Source organism: Rhinolophus sinicus, linkage group LG03, assembly GCF_036562045.2.
Source record: "Rhinolophus sinicus isolate RSC01 linkage group LG03, ASM3656204v1, whole genome shotgun sequence".
Classification (NCBI taxonomy): Eukaryota; Metazoa; Chordata; class Mammalia; order Chiroptera; family Rhinolophidae; genus Rhinolophus; species Rhinolophus sinicus.
Window position 1 is genome coordinate 70,784,752 of NC_133753.1, and position 25,806 is coordinate 70,810,557.

Here is a 25,806-nt window from a genome sequence, read left to right on the forward strand (position 1 = left end):
AACCTTTGTGCTTAACATCAATAAGTACATAGCAAGTAATCTGTTGATTATGTACAGTCTCATTGTCTCAACCAGTTGACCTCATTACTCACTGGGTATCTGGTAGCTCAATGCCTCTGTTTAGCATCCGGAAACAATGACATGTAGTAAACAGAGAACTTTAGACATAGCCTCCATCATACCTGTTACCAGTCATTGGGACGTAAAACCACCTTTTTAATTTTCCAATAAATGTTTTGGGAAACTTAGTTGTTATATGACTTTTAGGGAGCTGTATAATCAGAATGACTAATAGAAGAAATTTCTATTAATCTAATTTGAATACAAAAATTTCCATAGATTCAACTTTAATTTTGAAGCTGTGTTCTTTATATAAACAGTTGTTAACAACTTAATTGTTGAATGTTGAATCAAATACGTTTCTTAAGTATCTTTAAATGTTTGGCTTATAATAGTTGTATATGTATATTCCTAAACTATCAGAGTTACAATTTACTCAGATCACCGCTAATAAATATTAGTAGAATGTACTTGAGGAAGCTTTTCCTTCTATATAGTCAGCTGTTGCTTTTTTCTTAAAAGAAAAGATGGATCAAGAGATAAAAGTAGCAGACATGAAACTCACACCACATGTGATATGATAAATGAGGGGTGTGCCAGCTGCTACAAGCAGCTCATGGAAGCTGTGTACATTTTATAAATATCTTTTAATTAAAGTATTTGATTTCAAAGATATATTGCAGTTCCTCAAATATCATACTAGTCAACAGCTGAATTAACATTTAAAAGAAAAGCCCTAAGTTTTATGTCATTTAAACACAAAACTTATAACTGAGTCCTCCTATATCAGTTTATATTTTCAAAGATTAGGTCCCACTAACCTAATAAAGGTAACAGAAAAAAAAAAGCCAGATTATTTCTTTTCATTTAGTTCTAATTACAAAAATATCTCATTTGTCCAAGAAAATCTTAAGAAGATATATGGTGTAATATTATCTCAAACATTAGCTACCATGTTTCCCTGAAAATAAGACCTAGATGGACCATCAGCTCTAATGCGTCTTTTGGAGCAAAAATTAATATAAGACCCGGTCTTATTTTACTATAAGTACACATATAGTACTTATAGTACACTATATAGTATATACTTATACTAAAATAATACCGGGTCTTTATAATAAATATAATATACTATAACATAATATAATATGACATGATATCAGGTCTTATACTAACTTTTGCTTAGTGTTTTCGGGGAAACATGGTACACTCTTGAAGATTACACCAAACATATGTCAATAATTATAATTAGTATAGCTAACATTATTTAATTGCAAACATATGTCAATATTTAATGAAATTTACAGAAAATAACTAGTTTACATAATTTACCAAAGTATATTTCTAATTATCACCAGAAACTTTTAAAACAAACTTTAGATATTTCATATTTTGAAGATTTGTAGAATGAAGTCATTACACGTATTAATCTAATTACATGGATTCAGACAGAGCAGAACTGATTGAATAAATTATTAGATGAAGGCAACAATAAATGGCCTGTAATCAATACTATCATTCTTAAAAACCTAACAGATTTATTTTGTTTCAAGTGCTAGATAGTCACCTTTCAAAACTAATTTTATCTTTATTTTACAAGGTCATAAATGACAAAAACTAAAAAAATAAAAAATACTTGAGCATTTAAAAATCTTTAACTAGAAGGGGACTAACATTGCTCTGATTTGCTGTAAATTGGCTCAATAAGTGTGAGTGAAAGAAAGCAAAACTATACTAGATTAAATCACCAATAACTTATGTAAAGAATAAAGTTTAATAGTTGTCCTTTAAAACATTTAAATGGTACTTTGTGAAAGCAAACTTATATAAAATGTAGTCTTAGAATTGATGAAGACTAAGGAATTTTGCCTAGTTAATAGTGTAAAAAACTAATACATTATAGAAGAATGATATTCAATAATAGTGCACCCATTTGTAAGAAAATCGCCCTCCCTTTACTCTGCATAGATATAATAATCTTTAAGGTTGACTATAGCTTAGGATAGTAGGTTAAGCCTACCCATAGGATAATATTCACTATATGTGTATGTGTGTGTGTGCATGTGTGTGTACACACAAATATATACACATACATATATATATATATATATATATATATATATATTTAGCTTTACCTACTTGTGTTGCTACTATTCAGCATTAATTAATTTTTTCTCCATTTTTAGCATTAAATTTCCTCCAGGACAGAATGCAGATTACTTTTTAATTAAGAATATACAGGAGAATACCAAGATGGTGCAGTAGGGAAATGCCGTGCTTACCTTCTCTCACAGCCACATCAAAATTACAACGAAATTACAAAACAACCATCATCAAGAATCACCTAAAATTTTGCTGAACCAAAGCTCTACACTAAAGACATGAAGAAGAAGCAACCTTGAGACAGGTAGGAGAGGCAGAGATGCAGAATAGGTTGGTCCCACGCTTGCATGTGACCATTACAGATTGGGAGGGATATTTTGGCTGTGGAGGTTCCCCCCCACACACACAAAGGAGCAAGAGATCCCAGCCCCACCCCAGCCCAAGAGTCCAGTGCCAGGGAGAGAAGTCCCCACAATTTCTGGTTGTGAAAACCAGTGGAGTTTTTGACTAAGTGAGACTGAGTGCGACTGCACTCCCAGGCACTCCTCTTAAAAGGGACTGGCAGACTTACCCACCAATGGAATCACTGAGCTCATTCTGAGCTCCAGCACTGGTCCAGCAGCTGGAAAGGCGGCAGGGACATATGGTGGGGAATTGAGTTGTCTGGCTTGGGATGGGGGCTGGAGAGGCATCTTTCTCCTGGATGGAGGAGCTGGCAAAAGCCATTGTTTCTTTGTTGAGCCCTCCCCCTTTCTGGCTTGCAGATACAGGTGGCCATATCTGAGTCTCTGCTGCTCGTTCACCACGCCCTAGCGATTCGAGACCCTGCCCTGCCCAACTTTCGGGCACACCCAGGCTGCTTTCAGTGGCTTTTTTTGTACAAACTGCTTGCCTTAGCTCAAGCTGCAGACTTTCCTAGGATCTCTCAAAGGTTCACAGAACTCAGACAAGCAGCATCTGGCTTTAATGTGTCCTGTACCTCTGGCTGAGCAGCCCTAAGCTCAGCACTAGTGGCAGTTGGCCTTGGTTCACGGCTTGGACTCTCAAGGTGTATCCAAGCAAGGCCACAGGTGGCAGCCATCTCCAGATTTCTTTGTGGCTCCTGTCAGGTGGCCCTGGATGGGGTACAGGCTGTGGCTGAACTTGACCTACAGCAGATCTCCTCCAAGGTGGTCCTGAGGCTGGTGCCCCCAGTGGCCAGCTTCAAACTGAGCTGTAGCATCACCCAGCCACCTCCAAGTATCACCCAGCCACCTCCAAGTATGACCCACCCAAGGACCAGATTGGGCAGGCACCAGAGTCCTACAGAGGCAGATCCTGTTCTGTAGGGTCAGCCCCTGCACAACAACTCTTCCACTGTAGTCAAGGCCAGTCCTCACAACCAGTGAGCCCAAGGGTTAGTCCCTCCCATTGATGCCCCTCCCAATTATCTACCAAAGCTCAACTACAAGAGAAGGGCACACACAACCCACACAAGGGACACACCTGGAGTATGTGGCTCAGGTGACCAGAAAGACTGTGCCACTGAGCCCCAAAGCACACCTACTATATAAGGCCACTCTACTAAGACCAGAAGACATAGCAGCCCGACCTAATACATAGAAACAAACACAGGGAGGCAGCCAAAATTGGAAGACAAAGAAACATGTCACAAACAAAAGAATAGAACAAAGCTCCAGAAAAAGAACTAAACAAAATGGAGACAAACAATCTATCAGACGCAGAGTTCCAAACACTAGTTATAAGGATGCTCACTGATCTCAGGAAGAACTTTAACAAAGAGATAGGAAACATAAAAATGGAGATAGGAAACATAAAGAAGAACCAATTAGAAATAAAGAATACAATAATGGAAATGAAGAGTATAGTACAGGGATTCAACAGATTAGATCAATCAGAGGATCGAACCAGTGACATAGAAAATAAGATAGCAGAAAAAACCCAACCAGAACAGCAAAAAGAATCCAAAAAATTGAGGAGTTTAAGGGACCTCTGAGACGTCACGTGTCCCAACGTTCACATTATGGGGGTACCAGAAGAAGAGCGAGAGCAAGGAATTGAAAACCCATTTGAAGAAATGACAAAAAACGTCCCTAACCTGGCAAAGAAAACAGATATACAAGACTAGGAAGCACAGAGTCCCAAACAAAATGAACCCAAAGAGGCCAACACCAAGACACATCATAACTAAAACGGCAAAGGTTAAAGACAAAGAGAGACTCTTAAAAGCAGCAAGAGAAAAGCAGTTAGTTACCTACAAGGGAGCCCCCACAGGACTGGCAGCTGATTTCTCAACAGACCCTTTGCAGGCCAGAAGGGACTGGCAGGAAATATTCAGAGTGATGAAAAGCAAGGACCTACAACCAAGATTACTCTACCCAGCAAAGCTATCATTTAGAACTAAAGGACAGATAAACAGCTTCCCAGACAAGAAAAAGCTAAAGGAGTTCATCATCACCAAACCAGTATTACAAGGAATCTTCAAGGGATTTCTTTAAGATGGGAGGGGGTTGGGGATGGGTGAAAAGGGAAAAGGATTAAGAAGTGAAAATTGGTTGTTACACAGTAGTCATAGGGATGTAGGGTATAGTATAAGGACTGTAGTCAATAATACTGTAATAACTATATATGGTAGAAGATAGGTATTAGATCTATCAGGATGATGGAGGAGGTGAAGGGGTTGATGGCAAGGTGAGAAAGGTGAAGGTATTAAGAAATACAAATTGGTAGTTACAAAATAATCATGGGGATGTAAAATATAGGGAATGTAATCAATAACATAGTAAAAACTATGTAGTGCCAGGTGGTATTAGTTAGGGGGATCACCTCCTAAATTATATAAATGTCTAACCACTATGCTGTACACTTGAAACTAATATAAAATAATATTGAATGTCAATTCTAATTGAAAATTTAAAAAAGGGGGAAAGATCAATAATATTGAGATACCATGGTACAGTGTCAGGTGGTTGCTGGACTTATGGTGATCATTTCTGTAGCGTAGGAAATAAAATCAACAATGTGGTAACAACACTGTATAGAGGTAGGTGGGTACTGCTGAGTAACTACGATGTACATCTGAACTAATATATTGTATGTTAGCTGTATTTTAATAAAAAAATCTTTAAAAGAGGTCTTTCTGGGTAGTGAAAATAAATTAAAATAATGTATTTAAAAAAATATATAGAACCTAAAGAACACTTATTTAGGCAGAAGAGAAATTTATTCAGTTATATGCACCTGAATAAATAGCCTCCATAGAAAATGTTTTAAGAGTGATCAGGTTATTAGGAACTGATTTATTTGGATAGGGCTGAATCTTAAAAATCAAATCTTCGTTCTACACTCACTCAATTTTTATGTATTGCTTAATATTATGTCAGTTTCATATATAAGGACTGAACTACTGTTTATATAGAAAATTATGTTTGATGGCTAGAGGAAATACACCACAGTATAAAAATAGAAATTTTGTTCCCAAATACTTAGGATTATTTAAACAAATCTATTTTTCTTTTCAAAATACAAAAATTATATTTCCTCTTATAAGACCTCTTCCTAACATTAAAAAAAAAAAGTAATGATTAGCAATGGTCAAAGAAAACAGAATCCTATACCAAGGATGCTTCAAAAGTAATTCATAAATATTTTTTGGCCTCTTCCAATATCTCCAAAGAAAATTAACAGTAACTTCTCAGAATATGAAGGTTTGACAGGGAAAAAAGTTTTATATAACTTTTTTGTATAAATCCATTTGTATTAAATCCATTTGTATTAAAAAATGCATACACATAGAAGAAAATATAGCAGGATAAACACAATTGTTCCTCTAGGTGGATGAGATTATGGGTATTTCATTTTCTGTGTATTATTCTACTTTCATAAATAAATATGAACTACTTTAGTAATTTAGTATAGTCCTCACTTTCACAGATCTTGTATGGAAAGTAGAAATCAAACCATAGAAAAACAAATGTAACAACCTCTAAGAACCAAACACATTTTAGCTAAGGTTTTATTTTGTTGTAGCATGAACATTTATCAATCAATTTCCTAAAACAAAAAAGTGAGAGAAGAAAACTGGGTATTTTTATTCTAGAATTACTCATTGTTAGCTGTTACACTATCACAAGTAGCTTCACATTACTAAATTACTTCCTCATACAATGTATGCACAAAGATGTCACACCATTTGCATTTATTCATAAGAATTAAATGCCTACTACTTGCCAGGTTTTGTGCTAAGGACTGGGGATGTGTCACAAGAGCACATAGTCTCTGGTCTCATGAAACTGTCAGTCTAGCTGGGAAGACAGGTAATAACAATTACAAAACACTAATAAGTAGTGTTAAGAGAACAAGGTTGAGATAAGAGTTACGGCAGAGACTGCTAACAGCTGTCAGAGAAGGCTTTCCAGAGGAACAGTGTTTAAGCTGAGACCTGAGGCTAAGAAAGTGGTAATTGTGAACGTGGGGGAGAAGAGTGTTCAGGCAAATGAAACATTTGGAGAGAAAGTGTAATGTTTTCTGGAAACTGAAACAAGTTCATTCTAGTCGGAGCATTGGAAGGGGAGGAGGTGTTGAGGGATTGTAAATCGCACTGTTCAGACTCTCCAAAGATAAGAGTCCTTAAGGAGTGACATGGTAAGATTCGGGCTTTACAGACTATTCTAGGGCAGCATGCATGGAGAGTAGGTTGTAGGGATGTAGGGCCAATGCCAGAGTCAGGAGGCTGCTGGAATAATGTAGACTAAGATAATAGCAGGAGAGGTGAAGAGACGTAGAAAGATGAAATTGGGGTGGGGAGTGTACCAACAGGATTTGTGACTTGGAGATGATTCAAAGATGATTTACAGGTTTGTGGCTTGATAACTGCTGATATTGGGGCTATTCTATGAGAATGGAAACCCAGGATCCACCAAGAACAGACTTTTTGTACCTGTATGTGTGTGGCGGGGGAGGAGGGCTGGTAGGGTTGGTGGAAGGGAGTGGAGGTGGAGAATTAGGTCAATTCTAGATATATTTAATTTAGGGTATTGGTAAGGCTTCTGGTCAACAGTAGGCTGTTAGTAGGGTTTCCAGGCAGGAATTCCCACCCATTCTCAGGAATTCTTTTTCGCTTTCCTGTTCCCAAATCCCGAGATAGAAACTGTTTTCTGTTCTCCTCGATGAATGATTTCCACAAAGTGACGGCCAATACTACCAACCACCTGGGTTCAAGGAGCCGATTTTCCCGATTTCCTGACAAACTTTTCTCGGGATTCGGGAATGGAACAGCGAAAAAAATTCCAGAGCACGGGCAAGAATTCCTGCCTGGAAACCCTAGCGGTAAATAGGGAAAATGTCTACGACACATTGTGAGTAGTACATTTATTTCCCATTGTGGGTATTACTGGGTTCAAGGAGCCAATTTTCCTGATTTCCCGACCAACTTTTCTTGGGATTCGGGAACGGGAAAGCGAAAAAAATTCCTGAGAACGGGCAGGAATTCCCACCTGGAAACCCTAGCTATTAGTTAAGCTTTGGGAGAGTCAAGTTATATGCAGATTTTTGACTGGGGGGAGGGGGCAGCTGCACCGTTTTATACTTAATTTTTACTGGTTTGATTTTAGCATACTGTTAAGTCAATAATCTGACCCAGGGAAAATTATAATGACTACAATATCTGAAATATTTTAAGTACAGCACTGTAAAATATACTCAGTATACTGGGTATATGATATGCAGTATTTTATTGCTCTACTTGGTGCTGTTATTGAATCACTTGATCTATATTACAAATTAGAAGCATACAGTGTTTAGGGAGGAACTTTTTATTCTATATTCCTGTTACAGAATAAAACAAGAGAGGAAATAGTGTGTCACAAAGTTTTATGACAATTTTCACAGCTAGAAGAATTGGAAATTTAGGAAAAAAGAGTAACATAGGAGTATATACCTACCTACAAATGTCCAACAAATACTATTTCCATCTGAAGAAATCCAGACAATAAAAATCTGTATTGAAAGATAAGAAGTAGTGCATCCAAATGGATCACTGCAGTTGCGTCCGCTGCTTGTGATTCTATTTTTTTCCTTTGAACAAAGGCAACTGACATTACCATCTTGTTCTTAAATAGGAAGAAAGATAACTGAGAATAACTAACAAAAGAACTATGTTTTGCCTTTTCAGACTCCTTGACTAATTTAAGTAACTAAATATTTAAATGATTTATATTATCAATATATTTAATAGCTGATCATTACTCAAATTAGTTATCCATTAATGTTAATTATATCAATAATTTGCAGAAATGTTCTAAGTTTGAGGAAATCACTATTCCAAAGGCCAGAAATATAGCCTTGAACCCACACAACGATTTTTAAGATTAGGACGTGACATGTACCAAGTATGTTTAGGGGGATTAGGATTTAATTCCTAGGTACCCCTTAGACTTCAGTGCTGATATTAATGATTAACCAAAGTGGATATAGATATTTATATCCAAATTCTCCAATCTCAGGATTCATGTACATAATCTATGTCAATTATCTTCTAACTTATTACCAAGAGATTCATTTTGAAAACCATCTAATACTTCCTGCTTCCTAACTTTTAACCCTTATTCTGATCATGATCACACATTACAAAATCCATTCACTTCATTCCTAGTAGAAACAAATTACTTGGTTATAACCCTCTATCACCTTAATAAACTACCTGGCCTTAGACTTGCAAAGCTAGCAAAGAAAGTCCAGGACAGAAAACCTAAGAAGGTAGAAGAGGTAGTAAGGCATAGAGATCCTGGGTAGGCCCTCCGTTCTGTATACTGCTTAGCAGTACAGCAACAAATGAGCAATGACAGACAGCAATTGTTCTAATCTAGGTCAATACAACAGCCACAATACTTTGTAAACACTTTCTTTGGCTCTTTCTGGAGATCAACACTGTTCTGATTAAATAGAATGAGAAGAGCCTCATAGCAACAGAAGTGTTCAACAATATTTACTTATCTAACATCCTTTATCCAAGAATCTTAAAAATCACCTAACACTAGTCATAACTCAGTAACTGAAAGAGGTAGGTACTAAGGCAAACTGCAAAGGCCAAGGACAGAAATTAGGAGTGTGTGCTACTGAACAATCTTTGTGAGCTAAAGACTCTGCTTTCTTATATGCTCCGAGTATACAAAATAGTGTTATCTACTCGCCTTCAACAAACTCGAAGTTAGGCACAAGGGCTCAGTGTTAACAGGATAGCACCTTTTCTTACTGTTCTACTTGTATTGTACTTAATTTTTACTGAAGTTTGATTTATAAAGTTAGATTTTTAGAAGATACTGTTTAGTCAATGATCTTACTCAGAGAAAATTATAGTGACACAGTATTTTAGATATATTATTTTTAATACATTATTTTAAATATTAGATTAAAAGTCTACAGTATCACATATACCAATTATTTGAGCTATCTATTTGAGGTGAAGGGTTTATGCTAAGCTATACACACCATCTTCCTTGTGACCAAGAACTGAATTTGTGAGATGGATGCCTAAGAGAAGGTGCAATCTGTAGCCATGAATAAGTTTTGTATGTGTGTAAAGTTAATGAATCTATAAAAGGCTCCAGCTCCTGTCCACAGCCTCACTAGCACCATGCTCTGAGTTAACTGGTTCAAACTGTTAGATAAAACAGTGATAACTAAAGGAACAGGAACAAAAAAAGGTTATAGTTCATCATCTTAAGGTTTCACAGGGATGACGCAGGTTTCCGATTCAAATTCCCACCCCCTGAAAATCAACTTCTTAAATAACTCAATTCTCAAATCAGAGAAGTGCAGTAATCTGAAATTATTCTAAAGATTTAAGAAAATAGCCAATTACTACAAATGATGTTCCCTGTGAGAAATAACACATAGCTATATGAACTATAGTTACACAGAAGAAGAACTCAGTGAAAGGTAACATTTTTAATATTTTTAAAGCAAGAAAGATGCTTGTTGAGGACTCACATCAGTAGTCGCTAATTGGGTAAATACTAAAGACATTCAAGTGCTTGAAGGATTACTGCATAGAAATTTGATTACTAACAATTTCTTTGCTCAGATGCCTTTTGGGCTCATTAAAGACGAGATGATGTACCAACCAACAGTGGTATTTAAATCTCAATCATTTTCAAGATAGGCTAAGATATACAGCTGTGAAGACATTCCAGAAGTGGGTTCATTGACACTAAAACAATGGTATTTAAAACAAAAAAAGACCTCATATAGTCTGCTGGCATTTCATACCAACCATTGGAGGAGGTAGTAATATAAAGTGTTGGAATTTAAAATACAAGTCAGCACTAACTGTAAACATTTCTAAATCATTGTATGCAATTCTTTAAAACATATGTAGTCAAAAAGAATTAGAATTCATATAAAATGAGAATTTAAAAAGCAAAAAATAGAAATATTTAGTGAATTTACTCAAATGAAGGAAGCTTAAATGATACAGAACTGAAAATATTAGAAATCTATATACAATAGAAAGTGAATATAAATTAGCCAACTCCATGAACATTTCCAGCAAAGCATTCATACAAATACATATTCACCTTTTCTTTAATATAGGAATAACACATACATACATGACATGATGATTCTGGCAAAAAAAATCAGAGATATTAAAAATATTCTCAAGTTTTAAAGATGGTGTGGAGTAAGTTTTAACAACATTCTATATGAATGGAAACCCCTGATTTGAGTCCATGATTTTATCATGCCAGAAGCATGGTTGGTTTTAATTTTTTTAAAACAGACATTGGTATCATACACATTGGCTTATTAATTAAGGCATTTTGTATACACAGTATTTCAGGATGCACAAAAAACTTTTAGTATTGATTATTTGTTATGATGTTTTAAAACTGTCCAAGTCTTTTCAACATAAGAAAATAGCTGCACACATTTGAGTGTTTTCTTATAAAACACAATCTTAAAAAAAGTAATGATGATTGGTCTTTGTGGTTCCTAGTGATAAGTTGTCTTATGTTTCTCACACAGTATAAAGTATATTCTTATGCAGGATTGCATTAAGATCCAGTAGTTCTTAAACAATGTCACCAAATACCATTTAATCCCAAACGCAGCAAAGGTGAGCAATCTTCATAGTGCACTCTCACCTCATTGAAGTTGAAGCTGCTCCTCTCGGTATTTTTCCACTTCAATGTGAAGTAGATTGTTAGGGCTTCATTAGTGGTTTCATTATGTGGTTTAAAAAAAAGGTTTTGATTTCTTCCATAGTTCACAGTTCTCTGATGAGACATTTTGGAAATCATATAATCCAGGGATGTTTTGAATAATCAAATGCTCTTTACTAGGTGAAGTCTCTCAATGCAACTGTAATAAATAAGCATCTACATCCTTAGAGAATAAAACAAAAACATTTTATTAGCTAGTACAGTAAATACACATATACACAACCCATTTTCTTCTCCCTTTTTGTCACTTGATTTACCTTAGTTTCCCTTTAAATCTTTTTGAGGGTAAAAGATGTGTCTTACTCAACTTTTTAATCTGCATTTGTTTAGCACAAGGCCTGGCACAGAGCATGTGCTCAATAAATGTTTGCTAAGTGCTGAGTAAATGGTTTGCTTCCTATGATCAAGCAACTCTGCTTTTATAGCCAGGCAAGATCATTAAATCGTTCACAGCCATTCCTTCAATACTATATAAACTCTAAGCCAGTTTGATGACAGCCTCTCTTTCTGATTCCTACCCTCAAGAAAATTACAACTGAGGATTTAATATTGTAAAAGAGGTTTAATCATAGCTGAAGAAACTTTGTAGAACTTTTAATCACTCAATATTGTCTTTATCTTAATCTCATGTTCTCAGCTTCATGTTTATAAAGCTTCTCTTTATAAAAAATTAAAATCGAAAACAAATTTCCAAGGAAACAGTAATTTTTCAGTTCTATTACCAAGAATGTAAGACCACTCCTGAACAATGTGAAATATCATGTATGTTCTAAAAGTTCCATTTTCTGGAACTACCTTATGAGCCAGCAATTCCACACCTAGGTATCTATCTGGAGAAATGCAAAACTCTAATTCAAAAAAATTTATGCACCCTTATGTTTATTGCAGTACTAAACACAATAGCAAAGACATAGAAACAACCAAAATGCCCATCAGAAGACGACTGGATTAAGAAACTGTGGTACATTTATACAATGGAATATTACGCAGCCATAAAGAAGAAGGAAATATTACCATTTGCAACAATATGGATGGACCTAGAGAACATTATGTTAAGTGAAATAAGTCAGACAGAAAAAGACAAATACCATATGATCTCACTTATATAAGGAATCTAAAGAAAAGAATAAATGATTGAACTAATCAGAAACAGTCTCAGACAAATAGTAACAAGTGTTAGAGAGGCTGTGGAGAAAAAGGAACCCTCATACACTGTTGGTGGGAATGCAGACTGGTGCAGTCACTATGGAAGGCAGTGTGGAGGTTTCTCAAAAAATTATGAATAGAATTACCGTATGACCCAGCAATCCCTCTCCTGGGTATCTACCCAAAAAATCTGAAAACATTTATACATAAAGACAAGTGTGTGCCAATGTTCACTGCAGCTTTATTTACGGTGGCTAAGACATGGAAACAACCAAAATGTCCTTCGATAGATGAATGGATAAAGAAGATGTCGTATATATACACAATGGAATACTATTCAGCAGTAAGAAAAGATGATATAGGAACATTTGTGACAACATGAATGGATCTTGAGATTATAATGCTAAGCGAAATAAGTCAGACAGAAAAAGCAGAGAACCATATGATTTCACTGATATATGGTATATAAACCAAAAACAACAAAAGAACAAGTCAAACAAATGAGAAACAAAAACTCATAGACACAGACAATAGTTTAGTGGTTACCAGAGGGTAAGGGGGGAGGTGGGTGGTAGATGAGGGTAAAGGGGATCAAATACATGGTGATGGAAGGAGAACTGACTCTGGGTGGTGAACGCACAATGCGATTTATAGATGATGTAATACAGAATTGTACACATGAAATCTATGTAATTTTACTAACAATTGTCACCCCAATAAACTTTAATTTAAAAAAAATAATAAATAATCGTATATCACCTTTAAAGTGAAAAAATAGTCAACCTACCTTTAAAAACAAAACTGAAATAAAACAGAAGAATTAAAAAAAAAAAAGAAACAGTCTCAGAGACATAGAAGAAAAAACTGAGGGTTGCTAGATGGGAGGGGGGTGGTGGAGATAAGGGGGAAGGTGAGGGGATTAGAAAGCACAGTTGGTAACCACAAGATGGCCACAGGGAAACGAAAGTCAATTTTGGGAATGCAATGAATAATGTTGTAAAGATTTTGTAGGGTATTCGATGGATAGTTAACTCATTAGAGAGACCACCTCAGGGATGATGTAGATGCCTGATCACTGCACTGTACACCTGAAGCTGAAGTTGAACAATAATGAATGTCAACTATAATTATACATATATATAGAGAGAGAGAGCTACAAGAAGCGGAGTACAGCATTAGGACCAGAGACAGTGAAAATATAATGGTTGTGTGCGATATCAGAGGGGTAGTGGATGGGGGGAGGGAGGTTGACACAGAGTGAGGGATATAAACGATAAATGTCTAACTATTACATTGTTTTGTGTACCTGAAACTAATAAAAAAATTAATTTAATTAAGAAAATAAATAAAGTTCCATTTTCTATCAGCTTTTACTTTATTTCCCCACCCCAATTATCAAAAATACAACAACAGAAAAACACTTCTGAGAAACTGATTTCTGTTTATAAGATTTTCTTCATCGTTAAGAATTCTACAAAGTACTCTTTATTTAGAAAACCTTGAAGACTTCACCAAAAAGTTATCAGAAACAATAAACGGGTACAGTGAAGTTGCCGGCTACAAATCAGTGTATAAAACTCCACTGCATTTCTATATACTAATGATGAAATTTCAGAAAAAGAAATTAAAAAAAACAATTCCTTTTACATTTGCAACAAAAAGAATAAAATACCTAGGAATAAACTTAACCAACGATGTGAAGGACCTATACACTGAAAACTATAAGACATTTTTAAAAGAAATCAAAGACACAAAGAAACGGAAAAACATTCCGGGTTCATGGACTAGAAGAATCAACATAGATAAATGGCCCTATTACCCAAAGCAATATACACATTTAATGCAATCCCCATCAAAAGCCCAATGGCATTTTTTAAAGAAATGGAACAAAAAATCATCAGATTTGTATGGAACTACAAAAGACCCCGAAGAGCCAAAGCAATCCTAAGAAAAAAGAACAATGCTGGAAGTATCACATTCCCTGACTTCAGCTTGTACTACAGGGCTACAATAATTAAAATAGTATGGTATTGGCAGAAAAACAGACACACAGACCAATGGAATAGAATTGAAAATCCAGAAATAAACCCACATAAATATCGACAGATAATTTTTGACAAAGGAGACAAAAACATACAATGGAGAAAAGAAATCCTCTTAAATAAGTGGTGCTGGGAAAATTGGAAAGCCACGTGCAAAAGAATGAATCTAGACTGCTATCTGTCACCATATACCAAAATTAATTCAAAATGGATCAGAGACCAAAACATAAGACCTGAAACAATAAACTGTACAGAAGAAAGCATAGGTACTAAACTTACGGACCTTGGGTTCAAAGAGGATTTTATGAATTTGACCTCAAAGGCAAGGGAAATAAAAGCTAAAATAAATGAATGGGACTATATCAAACTATAAAAAGCTTCTGCACAGCAAAAGAAACCATCAACAAAACAAAGAGGCAACCAACCAAATGGGAGAAAATATCTTCAAACAACGCCTCTGATAAGGGGCTAATATCCAAAATATATAAGGAGCTCATACAACTCAACAACAAAAAGACAAACAATCCAATTAAAAAATGGGCAAAGGACATGAACAGAAACTTCTCCCAAGAAGACATACTGACGGCCAACAGATACATGAAAAACTGCTCAACTTCACTAGCTATTAGGAAAATGAAGATCAAAACCACAATGAGCTATCACCTCACACCTATTAGAATGGCTAGACAAATAACTGTTGGAGAGGCTGTGGAGAAAAAGGGACCCTCATACACTGTTGGTAGGAGTGTAGATTGGTGCAGCCACTATGGAAAACTGTATGGAGGTTCTTCAAAAAATTAAGAATAGAATTACCATATGACCCAGCAATCCTTCTCCTGGGTATATGCCCAAGAAATCTGAAAACATTTATTATAAAGGTATACATATGTACTCCAATGTTCACTGCAGCTTTATTTACAGTGGCCAAGACATGGAAACAACCAGTGTCCTTCGATAGATGATTGGATAAAGAAGATTGTGGTTTATATACACAATGGAATACTACTCTGCCATAAGAAAAGATGAAATACTGTCATTTGTGACAACATGGATGGATCTTGAGATTATGCTAAGCGAAGTAAGTCAGACAGAAAAAGTCAAGAATCATATGACTTCACTGATATGTAGGATATAAAACTGAATGCAACAAAGGAATAAGATAAAGAAAGAAAGAAAAACTGATAGACACAGACAACAGTTTAGTGGTTACCAGAGGGTAACAGTGGGACAATGGTAGAAGAGGGTAAAGGAGGTCAAATATATGGTGATGGAAGGAGAACTGACTGTGGGTGGCAAACACACAATGTGATACACAGATGATGTATTACAGAATTGTACACTTGAAACCTATGTAATTTTACTAACCATTGTCATGCCAATAAATTTAATTAAAAACAAAAAGAATTCTACAAAGTAAAATTATAAACAGTGGTAACACACTTCGTTGATATACCATTTTGCTCCTTTTCTTGAAAGTATCCCAGAAGATTTTTACACGTTAGTCCATAACATAAACGCTCTTACTTAGAATATTGTATTTTTTTAAACCGAAGAATGGTTTTATATTTCTGGCTAAAGTACACTGATGATAGCAGTTTGCTCAGTAAAAGAATGGAAATATTTCTTAATGATGTTTTTTTTCTGCAATTACATGTATTTTATATACCAGTGTTTTCTGGAGTTTTAATATTAATATCCAAGCTAGTAATGTACCTTTTCCTTTAAGGGGCAAGAAAATCAATAAATACCAATGTCAAATCATACTATGATTTGAACAGTTTACTTTCCCAAAGAGCATGGTATTAGCAAAAGCCAAGTAAAAATATCATACCCCCAAGTCATTTAATTGTATTCCTCACCTCTTTTTTTTTTTTTCTTTCAAATCTCATTATTTTATTTTTTAAATTCTGATGCACTTTACATTCTAGTCCATAATATATCTGCTTTACTTTTTATTTAAAAGTGTCATAGGTTATTTTTAATTAGGTAAAAATGACTCCAGAAATATGAACCTCATTGATTCAGTGGCTATGGCTAGCTCTTTCCCATCATCATGCCTCATCCCATCCCTCTTGGGAGTGTATCTGTTGGTGATGATTAGCAACCATATGACCAAAGGGAGAGTATCATCATCAGATTTCCATTATGGGAAGATCATTGTGCAATGAAGGATACATTGAAGGCGGGAACACTAGAGAAAGGAGGCTAGTGGTCCAGGTAAGAAATAATGAAAGCCCAAACTGTAAGCAGTTATTCCTCACCTCTTGCTTCCTTTCCTGCGTGTCACTGGTCTTTTGGATGCCTTCCTTACCTGGATTTTTAACTTTTTTTCAAATATTTTTATTTAATTGGAACGAGGTCATTAAATAACCTCTAGCACATTATTTTTGTGGCTGTATCTGAAACATATTCAATGGCTAATAATTCTTGTGTTCCCTGCCAAAGTCACATTCGTATCCAGAAGATATTTGCAAATATGAAATTGACTTTAGACCTTGTGAGTATTAAAGTATTCTGCCTAAAGATGTGGAAGAAGTCATTTAAAAATGTACAATACTATTGTATTATATTAATGTATAATATTATTTCTATATTTTAATTAAGCTTAAATATTGATTTTAACCTTAAATTTTAAAGCTTAAATATAGATTACCTTAGCTATATTACCAGTATATCCTGGAACCAAAGTAAGATGGTTTTCTTGCTCCCACAATCCACTTAATTGTTCTTTTAAAATCTGAATATTTCTAGGAGAAAAAAAGAAAAATTAGAATATAAATATACAATATGGATTTTCGTAAATATTTTTAATCAAAAATTTAAAAATTTTCAAGTATTTATCAGAGAAAATTACACTATTTGAAATCAAGCAACTCTTTAAAATAGTACATACCATCATGGAAATTAAAGGTTACGTAGTTGTTAACTCAACTAAGAAAACGAGGCATTGGAAGCATTTGGACACCTGTTCTTGTATATGAAGTGTAAAATTTTGAGAGACTAAAAAGAAAACTATGAACTTTAAGGAGATTGTTGGGAGTTGTTTTTGTTTCTTCATGATAATCTGGCTCATTTAGTAGAATACCCACACATTTTTACATCGAGGCAATACACAAATTGTTATGATTATAATATAGGTTTTAGAATTGTAATCAGCCACAGTGGATTCTCAGGTTAATGCCTAGGTAGCCAAAGGACCCTGCAGGATGCCTCCATTCCTGTGCCTCATCACTTCCTCCACTAAAGGCCATCTCCTTTTCTCTCCCTTACTCATTATAATGGACACAAGGGTTAAACTACTGCGGTGCTTTTGCCTTCTAAAATGAAAAGTAGGGCTCTCCTAAAAGAGATACAGGGGTTTACTGGTCTGTGGAATTCAACTTCCATGTGTAATTTTCACATGGACAGTATCCTAATTTAATATTTCTCTGAAAATGAAGAGAATATTATATACTGATGATCATGGAATAAAAACATCACCAAGTTTAATCAAGCTGCTTTTCTGAAAAATTTTTTAGTAGCATGAGGTTATCTTTAAATGTATACTCACCCATCATTTATAATTTCTGTTTTGGAAGATAGTTCTGACCACCACCTTTTTATGACTGCTTGAAGCCAGTTTAAGCCAACTATTATATACCTGAAATGACATTTTGTTACAAAATTCAAGTGTTTTCATCCAAGAAGCCTTTACAAAAGAAGATACTCTCCCCTACTCAACACACACACACACACACACACACTTTCCCTCTTTAAAAAACTTATTTCACTACTTTCACAAAACTGTATTTTTTGTAACTTGTTTATAGATGCTTTTGTAATTGTTCTCTGGTCACTTCTTTTCCTAACTGGGCTATAAGCAACTTGAAGATAAAAACCTGTATGTCTCATGGAGCTCAGTCTACTACTATGCACTCACGAGGCACAAAATCAAGGATGCTGGAAGAGAGAAATGAATTGAAATGCAGATTACCACTTACTCTTCAAACTTGCTTTTAAGTAGTGATTTTACTAGCGGCAACAAGTCTACACAGCAGCCAAGTGAGATGTACTGTTTTTCTTCCTGTAAACTAAAGAAATAGTAAGGTATAAAAAATACGAACAGGCCATAATTTGTCCTTCTGTAAACTTATTTATTTTCTGAAAAATATTCTTTTTACCTATTGGTGAGCACAGGAAGGCAATCCACCACCACTCCAAGGTCTTCTATCCTGTGGGTACAAAAAGAATAGCACTGCTCAGAAAGCTGATTTGCTCATTTACTTTCATACGATGACCTTCACACTGCTTTTGAGAAACCCATTCATTCAACAAATAATCCCAGTGTCTCTGATGAGCCAGGTGCTAGGGGTGCAGAAGTAAACAGAGATAGGGCTTGCATTCTAATGTGTGTGTGAGTGTATTTTGAGGGTTGGGGGAGAAAGCAGAGACAGACAATAAACAAATAAAGAAGTGAAACATACAGAGCATGTTGATGATGGTAAGTGCTATGAGAAAAATAAAACAAAAAAGAGATATAGGGAGTGAAGAAATATGTACTTTTAGATAAGGTGTCAAGGAAGGCCTCATTAAGGTAACATCTGAGAAGGGACTTCAATACAGTGAGGAAGGTAATGTTTAACATTTTCACTCAAAGGGGATTTTTAAAGGGTTACTTTTCCCATATTGGTATCGCTTCATTTTATAGATAAGAATCTTAGAGAAGGTAACAGCTTTGTTCAGTCTGACAGAACAGATGGTTTTCTGTATTTTGGTTCCTCTTAGACTAGTAATGAATGTAATTTAAACCATATTGTCTCTACTGAAGCTAAACAAAGAAGTTTAAAATTTTAGCCACTAATAACATAAAAAAGAGGAGGCATTTCTAGATAGCCCATTGGAAATTACTTTTATTGAACAAAAAGCATAAAAGTTCACACTTACCTCACCAAATAAGCTACAAGTTCAGTTATACTTCTCTTTTTCCAGAAAGTTAAAGCTACATTCAATCTCAAATTCCTGCTGAACAAAACTTGTGCCATCGTTTCATGGTCCTGAGAAACCTGAAAGGCAGTAATCTTAATTTCTTAAAAAGCACATTGAAACATAACATAAAACCATTTTTTCAACTTAATTATTCTGATACACATATTTTAAAATTATACAAAGGTGACTCTTTTTACTAGTCCATACAAAAAAATATTGCTGTTGAACATAGTAAATGAATGATCTGAATAAATTTAGGACATATTTATTTTTCACCAAAATTTTTTCTTATTTGCTATCATTTTTCTTTTAAATCTCAGTAACTTATGAAATAAATTATTTTTAGCTCACCTATAAACCTATGATTCAATTTATAATATAGATAAAAGGTAAATACATAGGCTAGTCATTACTTACTGAACAGCATGAGAAAGGAACAACAAAAATTCGGTTCTCTGACAAGCACCCTGTTTCAATCAGCTCTAATGCGTCTTCTGGAGCAAAAATGAATATAAGACCCGGTCTCATATTATATTAGATGCAGCCTTATATTATAGTAAACTAAGACTGGGTCTTATATTCATTTTTGCTCCAAAAGACGCATTAGAGCTGATTGTCCGGCTAGGTCTTATTTTCGGGGAAACACGGTATTTAAATTCATTCACTCACTCATTTTTTCTATATTATAAAGTAATATATTCCTGTTGTAAAAAGTTTAAATAATGCAGAACTGCATAAAATTAAAAGTAAATACTCTCTACCTACCCACAAAAACATCTAATATCAGCGCCCAGAAGTAATTGCCATTAATAGACTAGTATGTATCTTTCCAAACCACTTTCTAGACAAGGACAAATTAGGTACATGTAAAACTAAAATATTGTAATATCTATATTTTTGAAAACCTTGCTTTTTCACTTACATATAAGTATTATGAAGACTTTTTCCAATGTCAAAACATAGATCAACATAATTTTTAAAAAACAATTACATATACTCCATCCAGTCTTTATGTACCATGATCTATTTAGATTGATTCTAGTTTTTCCCTATTAAAACTATGCAATGAACATCTTGTGTATATAAATATGTGCACTGGTACAAATACTTCTGTAGGGTTAACTGTAGAACTGGAACAGCTAGATCAAAGATTACATATATTTGAACTTTGACAAAATAATATGGTATCCTTTTTAAATATAGGTTTTTAGAGGAGGCACTAGTCAAGAAAAAGGGTCTAAAACAACAAAAGAGCAATCAATAAATCTATTAGTTGAGTGTGAGGCTAAGAAAGATTTGTGAAAAGTATAATAGTCAAAATCAGAGAGCAAAGTAAAAAGAGGGCCTTGAAAAAATGTCGCATACTGTGGAATTAATTCAAATACACAACTGAAACTTTTAAAAAAATACATCTGCAGGGAGGTTCACACAGTGTGAGGGATATAAATGATAAACGTCTAAGTTTTGCTTTGTCTTGTGCACCTGAAACTAATAAAAAAAAAATACATCTGCACTCAATATGTTTATTCCCTCAGTTCAACTGAAGAACCACCTGGGTTAATCTGTCCAGAAATCAGGACAGATTTCTGGGTTATATAGTTATATGTTCTTTTCCTTCAAGGTGTGCAGCTTTTATGATTATCTAATTAGTGTTGGCCTCACCACTTCTACAACTACATGAAAGTAGGGGCAATATCTGTTTTTCACCCACCAATCTATTTCCTCAGAGATTTTAGAATTCATTACACAGTAGGAACCCTCAAATATTTGTGAATGAATTAGTATAACAGTGATTCTCTTTAACACTAAAGTTTAGTTACCATCCTAATCTCCAGGATCCATAATTCACTATTAAGTCAAATTTTCCTTCCTTCCTCTTTTCTCAGATACTATACACACTTCCTTCGCTTCTCCTAGCATTGCTAACTTTCTATTATTAGTCCAGGATCTAATTTTTTACGAGAATATTTTCACTAACAAAAAGACTGTGGTTTTTTTTGCATCATTTCATTATGCTTTTAGTTAATAACTTTATTTTCTATCTTTCTGTCATCTTATTTGCTTGTAATCATTATCCTAAATATGATGCTCATCTTCATTCACCTACACACACTTATGACCATTTTAATTTAATTTTTTTCTGGTTGTATGCCACAGAAAACGCTTTTTAAGTTGTCATGCCAGAGAGAAACAATACGAAGTTTACCAAATCATAGTTAAAGGAATTAAGGTACATACAAACAATGTAATGTTATGTATCTATTTAAAAATACCATTAGAAGCGTTATTTAATCATATGAAAAAATATCTAAATTTATTAAACATCAAGTTATCAAACTATATGTACAGTATGAAGAGAAAGGAAACATCAAAAATTTAATACTGTTATTTCTAAACATCAAGTTTATGGATAATTTTTTTGCTTTGGGTTTATTTTCTACAATATATACAGTAAACATGTAATAATAATTATAAACTCATGTGTGTTTACAAATTTTATCAAACCATTCCTTCAATGACCACTTTTATAAAAAGTGACTTTTTGGAAGTTTAGTTTACATACCCTCAAACTCACCCATTAAAAGTACGTAATTCAATTATTTTTAATCAGTTTATAGAGTTGTGCAACCATCACAACAATCCAGTTTTAGAATGTTTTCATCACCCCCCCTAAATATTCCCTTGACCCTATTCAAACAACTTATTTTGTCTGAATCACAAGAGCAGCACATCTTAGCAGACTTGCCAAAACAAAGCTTCTATTAAGCAATTTTGAGAGCCGAGCAAAATGTGCCTGGATAACTGGCTTTGGTGGTCCCCTTTTTAGGTAAGATTTCTTTTCCCTTCCGTAAATCTCAACTGGCCTACCTGCCATTCTGGGTATTTACAGCAGCTTGTCAATCATGTCGACCCATCTCAGATATCACTAACTTAGAGAAAAGGAATAAACTACTGATTCAAATTTGGTTAATCTGGAAAACTGTCTTAGGGGGGTTAAAATTATTCAAATAAGTCTGAATTCAATGGGTGGCAAATTTTTCTGCTAGCAGAATATGGCAAAGAAAAAAAAACCCAATAGAAAAAAATACCCAATAGAAAAAAAACAAAACAAAACCCCAATATTATAGCATGAATAAAATTACTTACCTCAGAAAAAAAACCACTATATTTTGATGATGGGCTTTCTGTCTGTGAAGAACCAGAATCACTGGAGTTAAGCAAATATGTTCGACCATCATGGTGTAATTTTTCAGGCAGGTGGCCTGCACAAGCCAGTTCATTTTCTTTATTTGCCATGTCACAGCCCCCACTTCTAGGGGACTGTTTTTTTTTGTAACAAGGATTTAGAAAAGGATAATGAACTTTCTTTCTGTGATAGATCACCTTACGTAGTTTATCTGGGCTTTTCACAGCTTGTCCAACTGTTCTGTAAAAATAATTGATTTTCTTAAATGAAAAAGAACCACATGAAAACATTTAAAAGTTTTTAAACAAAAATGAATAGGCCACATTTTGTGATCACAATCCACTAAAATTACAAACAAATAGAATTTTTAAAATCTTAAATCATAGATCAAAGAGGGAAATTACAAACCATTGAAAAGCAATGAAAAGGATACTTTATACCAAGTGAAAATGAAAAGAGGCATAACTAGATGCTTTTAAAATAAAATACAGGCCATTCTGGGTATAAGAAAATTATAACAATTTCTAGTCACTTAAACTTATTCTAACAAAACAACAAATAATTATACATGCTTGAATGTTTTACAGTTTATTTTGATTAAGTTGAAGTATATTTAATTTTGTCTGAATAAGACAAACCACAATAGATTACATCTTGTAGTTTAGGATAGTGGCTCTCAAATGTTTTGTCCTCAGAATGCTTTACACTCTTAAAATTTCTTGAGGTCTCAAAAGAATTTTTTAATGTGGGCAATATCTATTGATATTTACTGTATTAGAAGCTAAAACTGAAAAAATTTGTTAAATTCGCTTAAAAAGTGATAGATTCGTTACATATTAACAGAATATTTTACCCCTAAAATCTTGTGTTTTCTATATTTACACACACACATACACACACACACACACACACACAGAAGAGAACGGCATTGTTTTACATCTTTGCAAAATCTCTAATATCTAGTTTAACAAGAAGACAGCTGTAGTCTCATATCTGCTTCTCCAATCTATTATGATATCAAATATCATGTAGCCTCTGGAAAATGCTACTGTAGACTTGTAAGAGAATGAAACTGAAGAAGGTGAATAATGTCTTAATATTGATACAAATATAGTTTTGACCTGAAAAACTCCCTGGAAGGGATTCAGGGGCCCCCAGGGTCCTGAGACCACACTTTGAGAACCAATGGTTTAGTAGAAAATGCCCCTGAGAACCAGAGGTTTGATAGAAAGTTCAGCAGATCTGAGAATCAATGCCATTTTTACCACTTTTTGGGTGTATAACCCTGAACAAATCACTTAACCTCTCTGACCTTTAATTTTTTCCTCAACTGTTAGGGGACAATAATACCTATCCAGTAGGACTATTGTAAGGATTAGAGATAATACTGATGTGGCACAAAGGAAGTGTTTGACAATAAGTTAAATATTATTATAATAAAAGAGAATACTTATTTTTTTCCCTATTTTTACTCTTACCCAGCTTTCAGTATTTGCAGTTTCTCACAAACTTTAAAGATGCTCTTACCTATTTATGTAAGCAGCCAACTGTTTTGGAGATTTCTTAACCTGAAAAATAAAAGTAGATAGTTGCAGCATATTTAAGTTCTTTAACAAAGCAATGTAAACTCTGTGATTGATAGCAACAAATTTGAAATTCAACAGTTAAGTTTTTCAAATTAAAGCTTTCTCTCTTCTAATGCTCTATCACAATCATTCATTACAAGAACATTGTATGTAGGTGTTTTTGACATATCTATCTCCCTATTTTCCATGCCACTAGTCACATATCATACTTATAGGTGCTTAATAAGTTGAATTCTAATATGGTTTAAAAGAAATTTTACCAGTGTTAATATGCCTTGCAATAGTGAACAAAAAAACACCAGAGATTCCTCTTGGATGTTAAACTAAAATATTAAAATTATATCATACCAAAACAGTATACTGTCCAAAAAGCTTTTAGAGCTTTCAGAATATAAAGTTTTCAGTATTTCATTAATTCTACTTAATTCTGGCAAGTTAAACAGAATTAGTACCTCCCAATGTTTAAACTACTTAACCAGAACTATCCATAGACCTAACAGTTTAAACTTCTGTGATGGACTGAAAGATTGTCTCCCCAAAATTCTTATGCTGAAATCCTAAACCCCAAAGTCATGGTATTAGGGCTTTTGGGAGGTGACTGGATCATGAGTAGAGCTTCATGAATGGAATTGGCGCTCTTACGAAAGAGAACCCAGGGAGCTCTCTCATCCCTTCCACTATGTGAAGACACAGTGAGAAGATAGCCATCTATGCACCAGGAAGTGGGTCTTCCCAGACACCAAAACTGCTAGGACCTTGATCTTGGACTTCTCAGCCTGCAGAACTCTGAGAAATAAATTTTTGTTCGTAAGTCACCCGGTCTATGGTATTGCTATGGTATTCGTAGCCTGAACATGTCTTACCCATTACCTAGAAACCATGGACTTACCTCCTTCATGTTCTTATTAGTAAAATTAGATATTCTTTTTCTGGGAAGATCAATGGAATGATCCTCAATATTGTTACAAAAGTTTCGTTTTTTAACATTGTGGGTTTCAGATGCCATAATCTCTTGAATACCTAGACAACAAAATAAAAATAATAAATGTAAAATACAAAAAGCAAAAGAGTCTGATTATTTCCTTAATATACATATAAAAATACAACAGCAGGTCCATGCTATGTAAGAGGCTTACGAGTAAAGCTGAGGATCACATGGTTCTAATTTATATATTTTTAAAAACCTTGCAGAGGAAGCATAAGGCAGGGCATTCCAGGAAATTAAAGCTTTTTCTTTCTGTTCTCATTCTTTTCTTGCAACCAGTAACAATAATATGGCAATTTTTTTTTTTGCCAACACAACATGTCAATCTCCTATTTTCTGTATCACTAGCCATATATTAAATTTAAAGTTTATGAAATCAAGTCTGTGTATAGTAGTGGTATCTATGGCATCCAAAAGTACAGAAGCCTAAAGTTTTGGAACCAAATCACATATACAACCACAAGCAGCCAGAGGAACCAAAATCAAACACTCTCTCTCTCTCTCTCTCTCT

At 34.4% G+C, this 25,806-nt stretch overlaps 1 protein-coding gene across 5 annotated transcripts in view; it reads right to left on the reverse strand.

Annotated features, from left to right (window-relative positions):
* The window catches only part of KATNBL1 (katanin regulatory subunit B1 like 1), a 78,409-nt gene that overhangs the window by 16,689 nt on the left and 35,914 nt on the right, over nucleotides 1–25,806 (reverse strand). For 4 of the 5 annotated variants that reach the window (XM_019752883.2, XM_019752881.2, XM_019752880.2 and 1 more), the window contains 9 exons: nucleotides 25,200–25,330; nucleotides 24,252–24,292; nucleotides 22,685–22,964; nucleotides 19,496–19,614; nucleotides 18,733–18,783; nucleotides 18,553–18,642; nucleotides 18,123–18,212; nucleotides 17,226–17,319; nucleotides 10,092–11,547 (listed from right to left, as the gene is read on the reverse strand). In XM_019752883.2, the coding sequence (XP_019608442.1) occupies nucleotides 11,515–11,547; nucleotides 17,226–17,319; nucleotides 18,123–18,212; nucleotides 18,553–18,642; nucleotides 18,733–18,783; nucleotides 19,496–19,614; nucleotides 22,685–22,964; nucleotides 24,252–24,292; nucleotides 25,200–25,316 (915 nt within the window). In that variant the 5' untranslated portion in view covers nucleotides 25,317–25,330 and the 3' untranslated portion in view covers nucleotides 10,092–11,514. Of the gene's footprint in view, nucleotides 1–10,091; nucleotides 11,548–17,225; nucleotides 17,320–18,122; nucleotides 18,213–18,552; nucleotides 18,643–18,732; nucleotides 18,784–19,495; nucleotides 19,615–22,684; nucleotides 22,965–24,251; nucleotides 24,293–25,199; nucleotides 25,331–25,806 lie in introns of those variants that run through there. The other variant, XM_074327937.1, reaches the window with a different exon arrangement.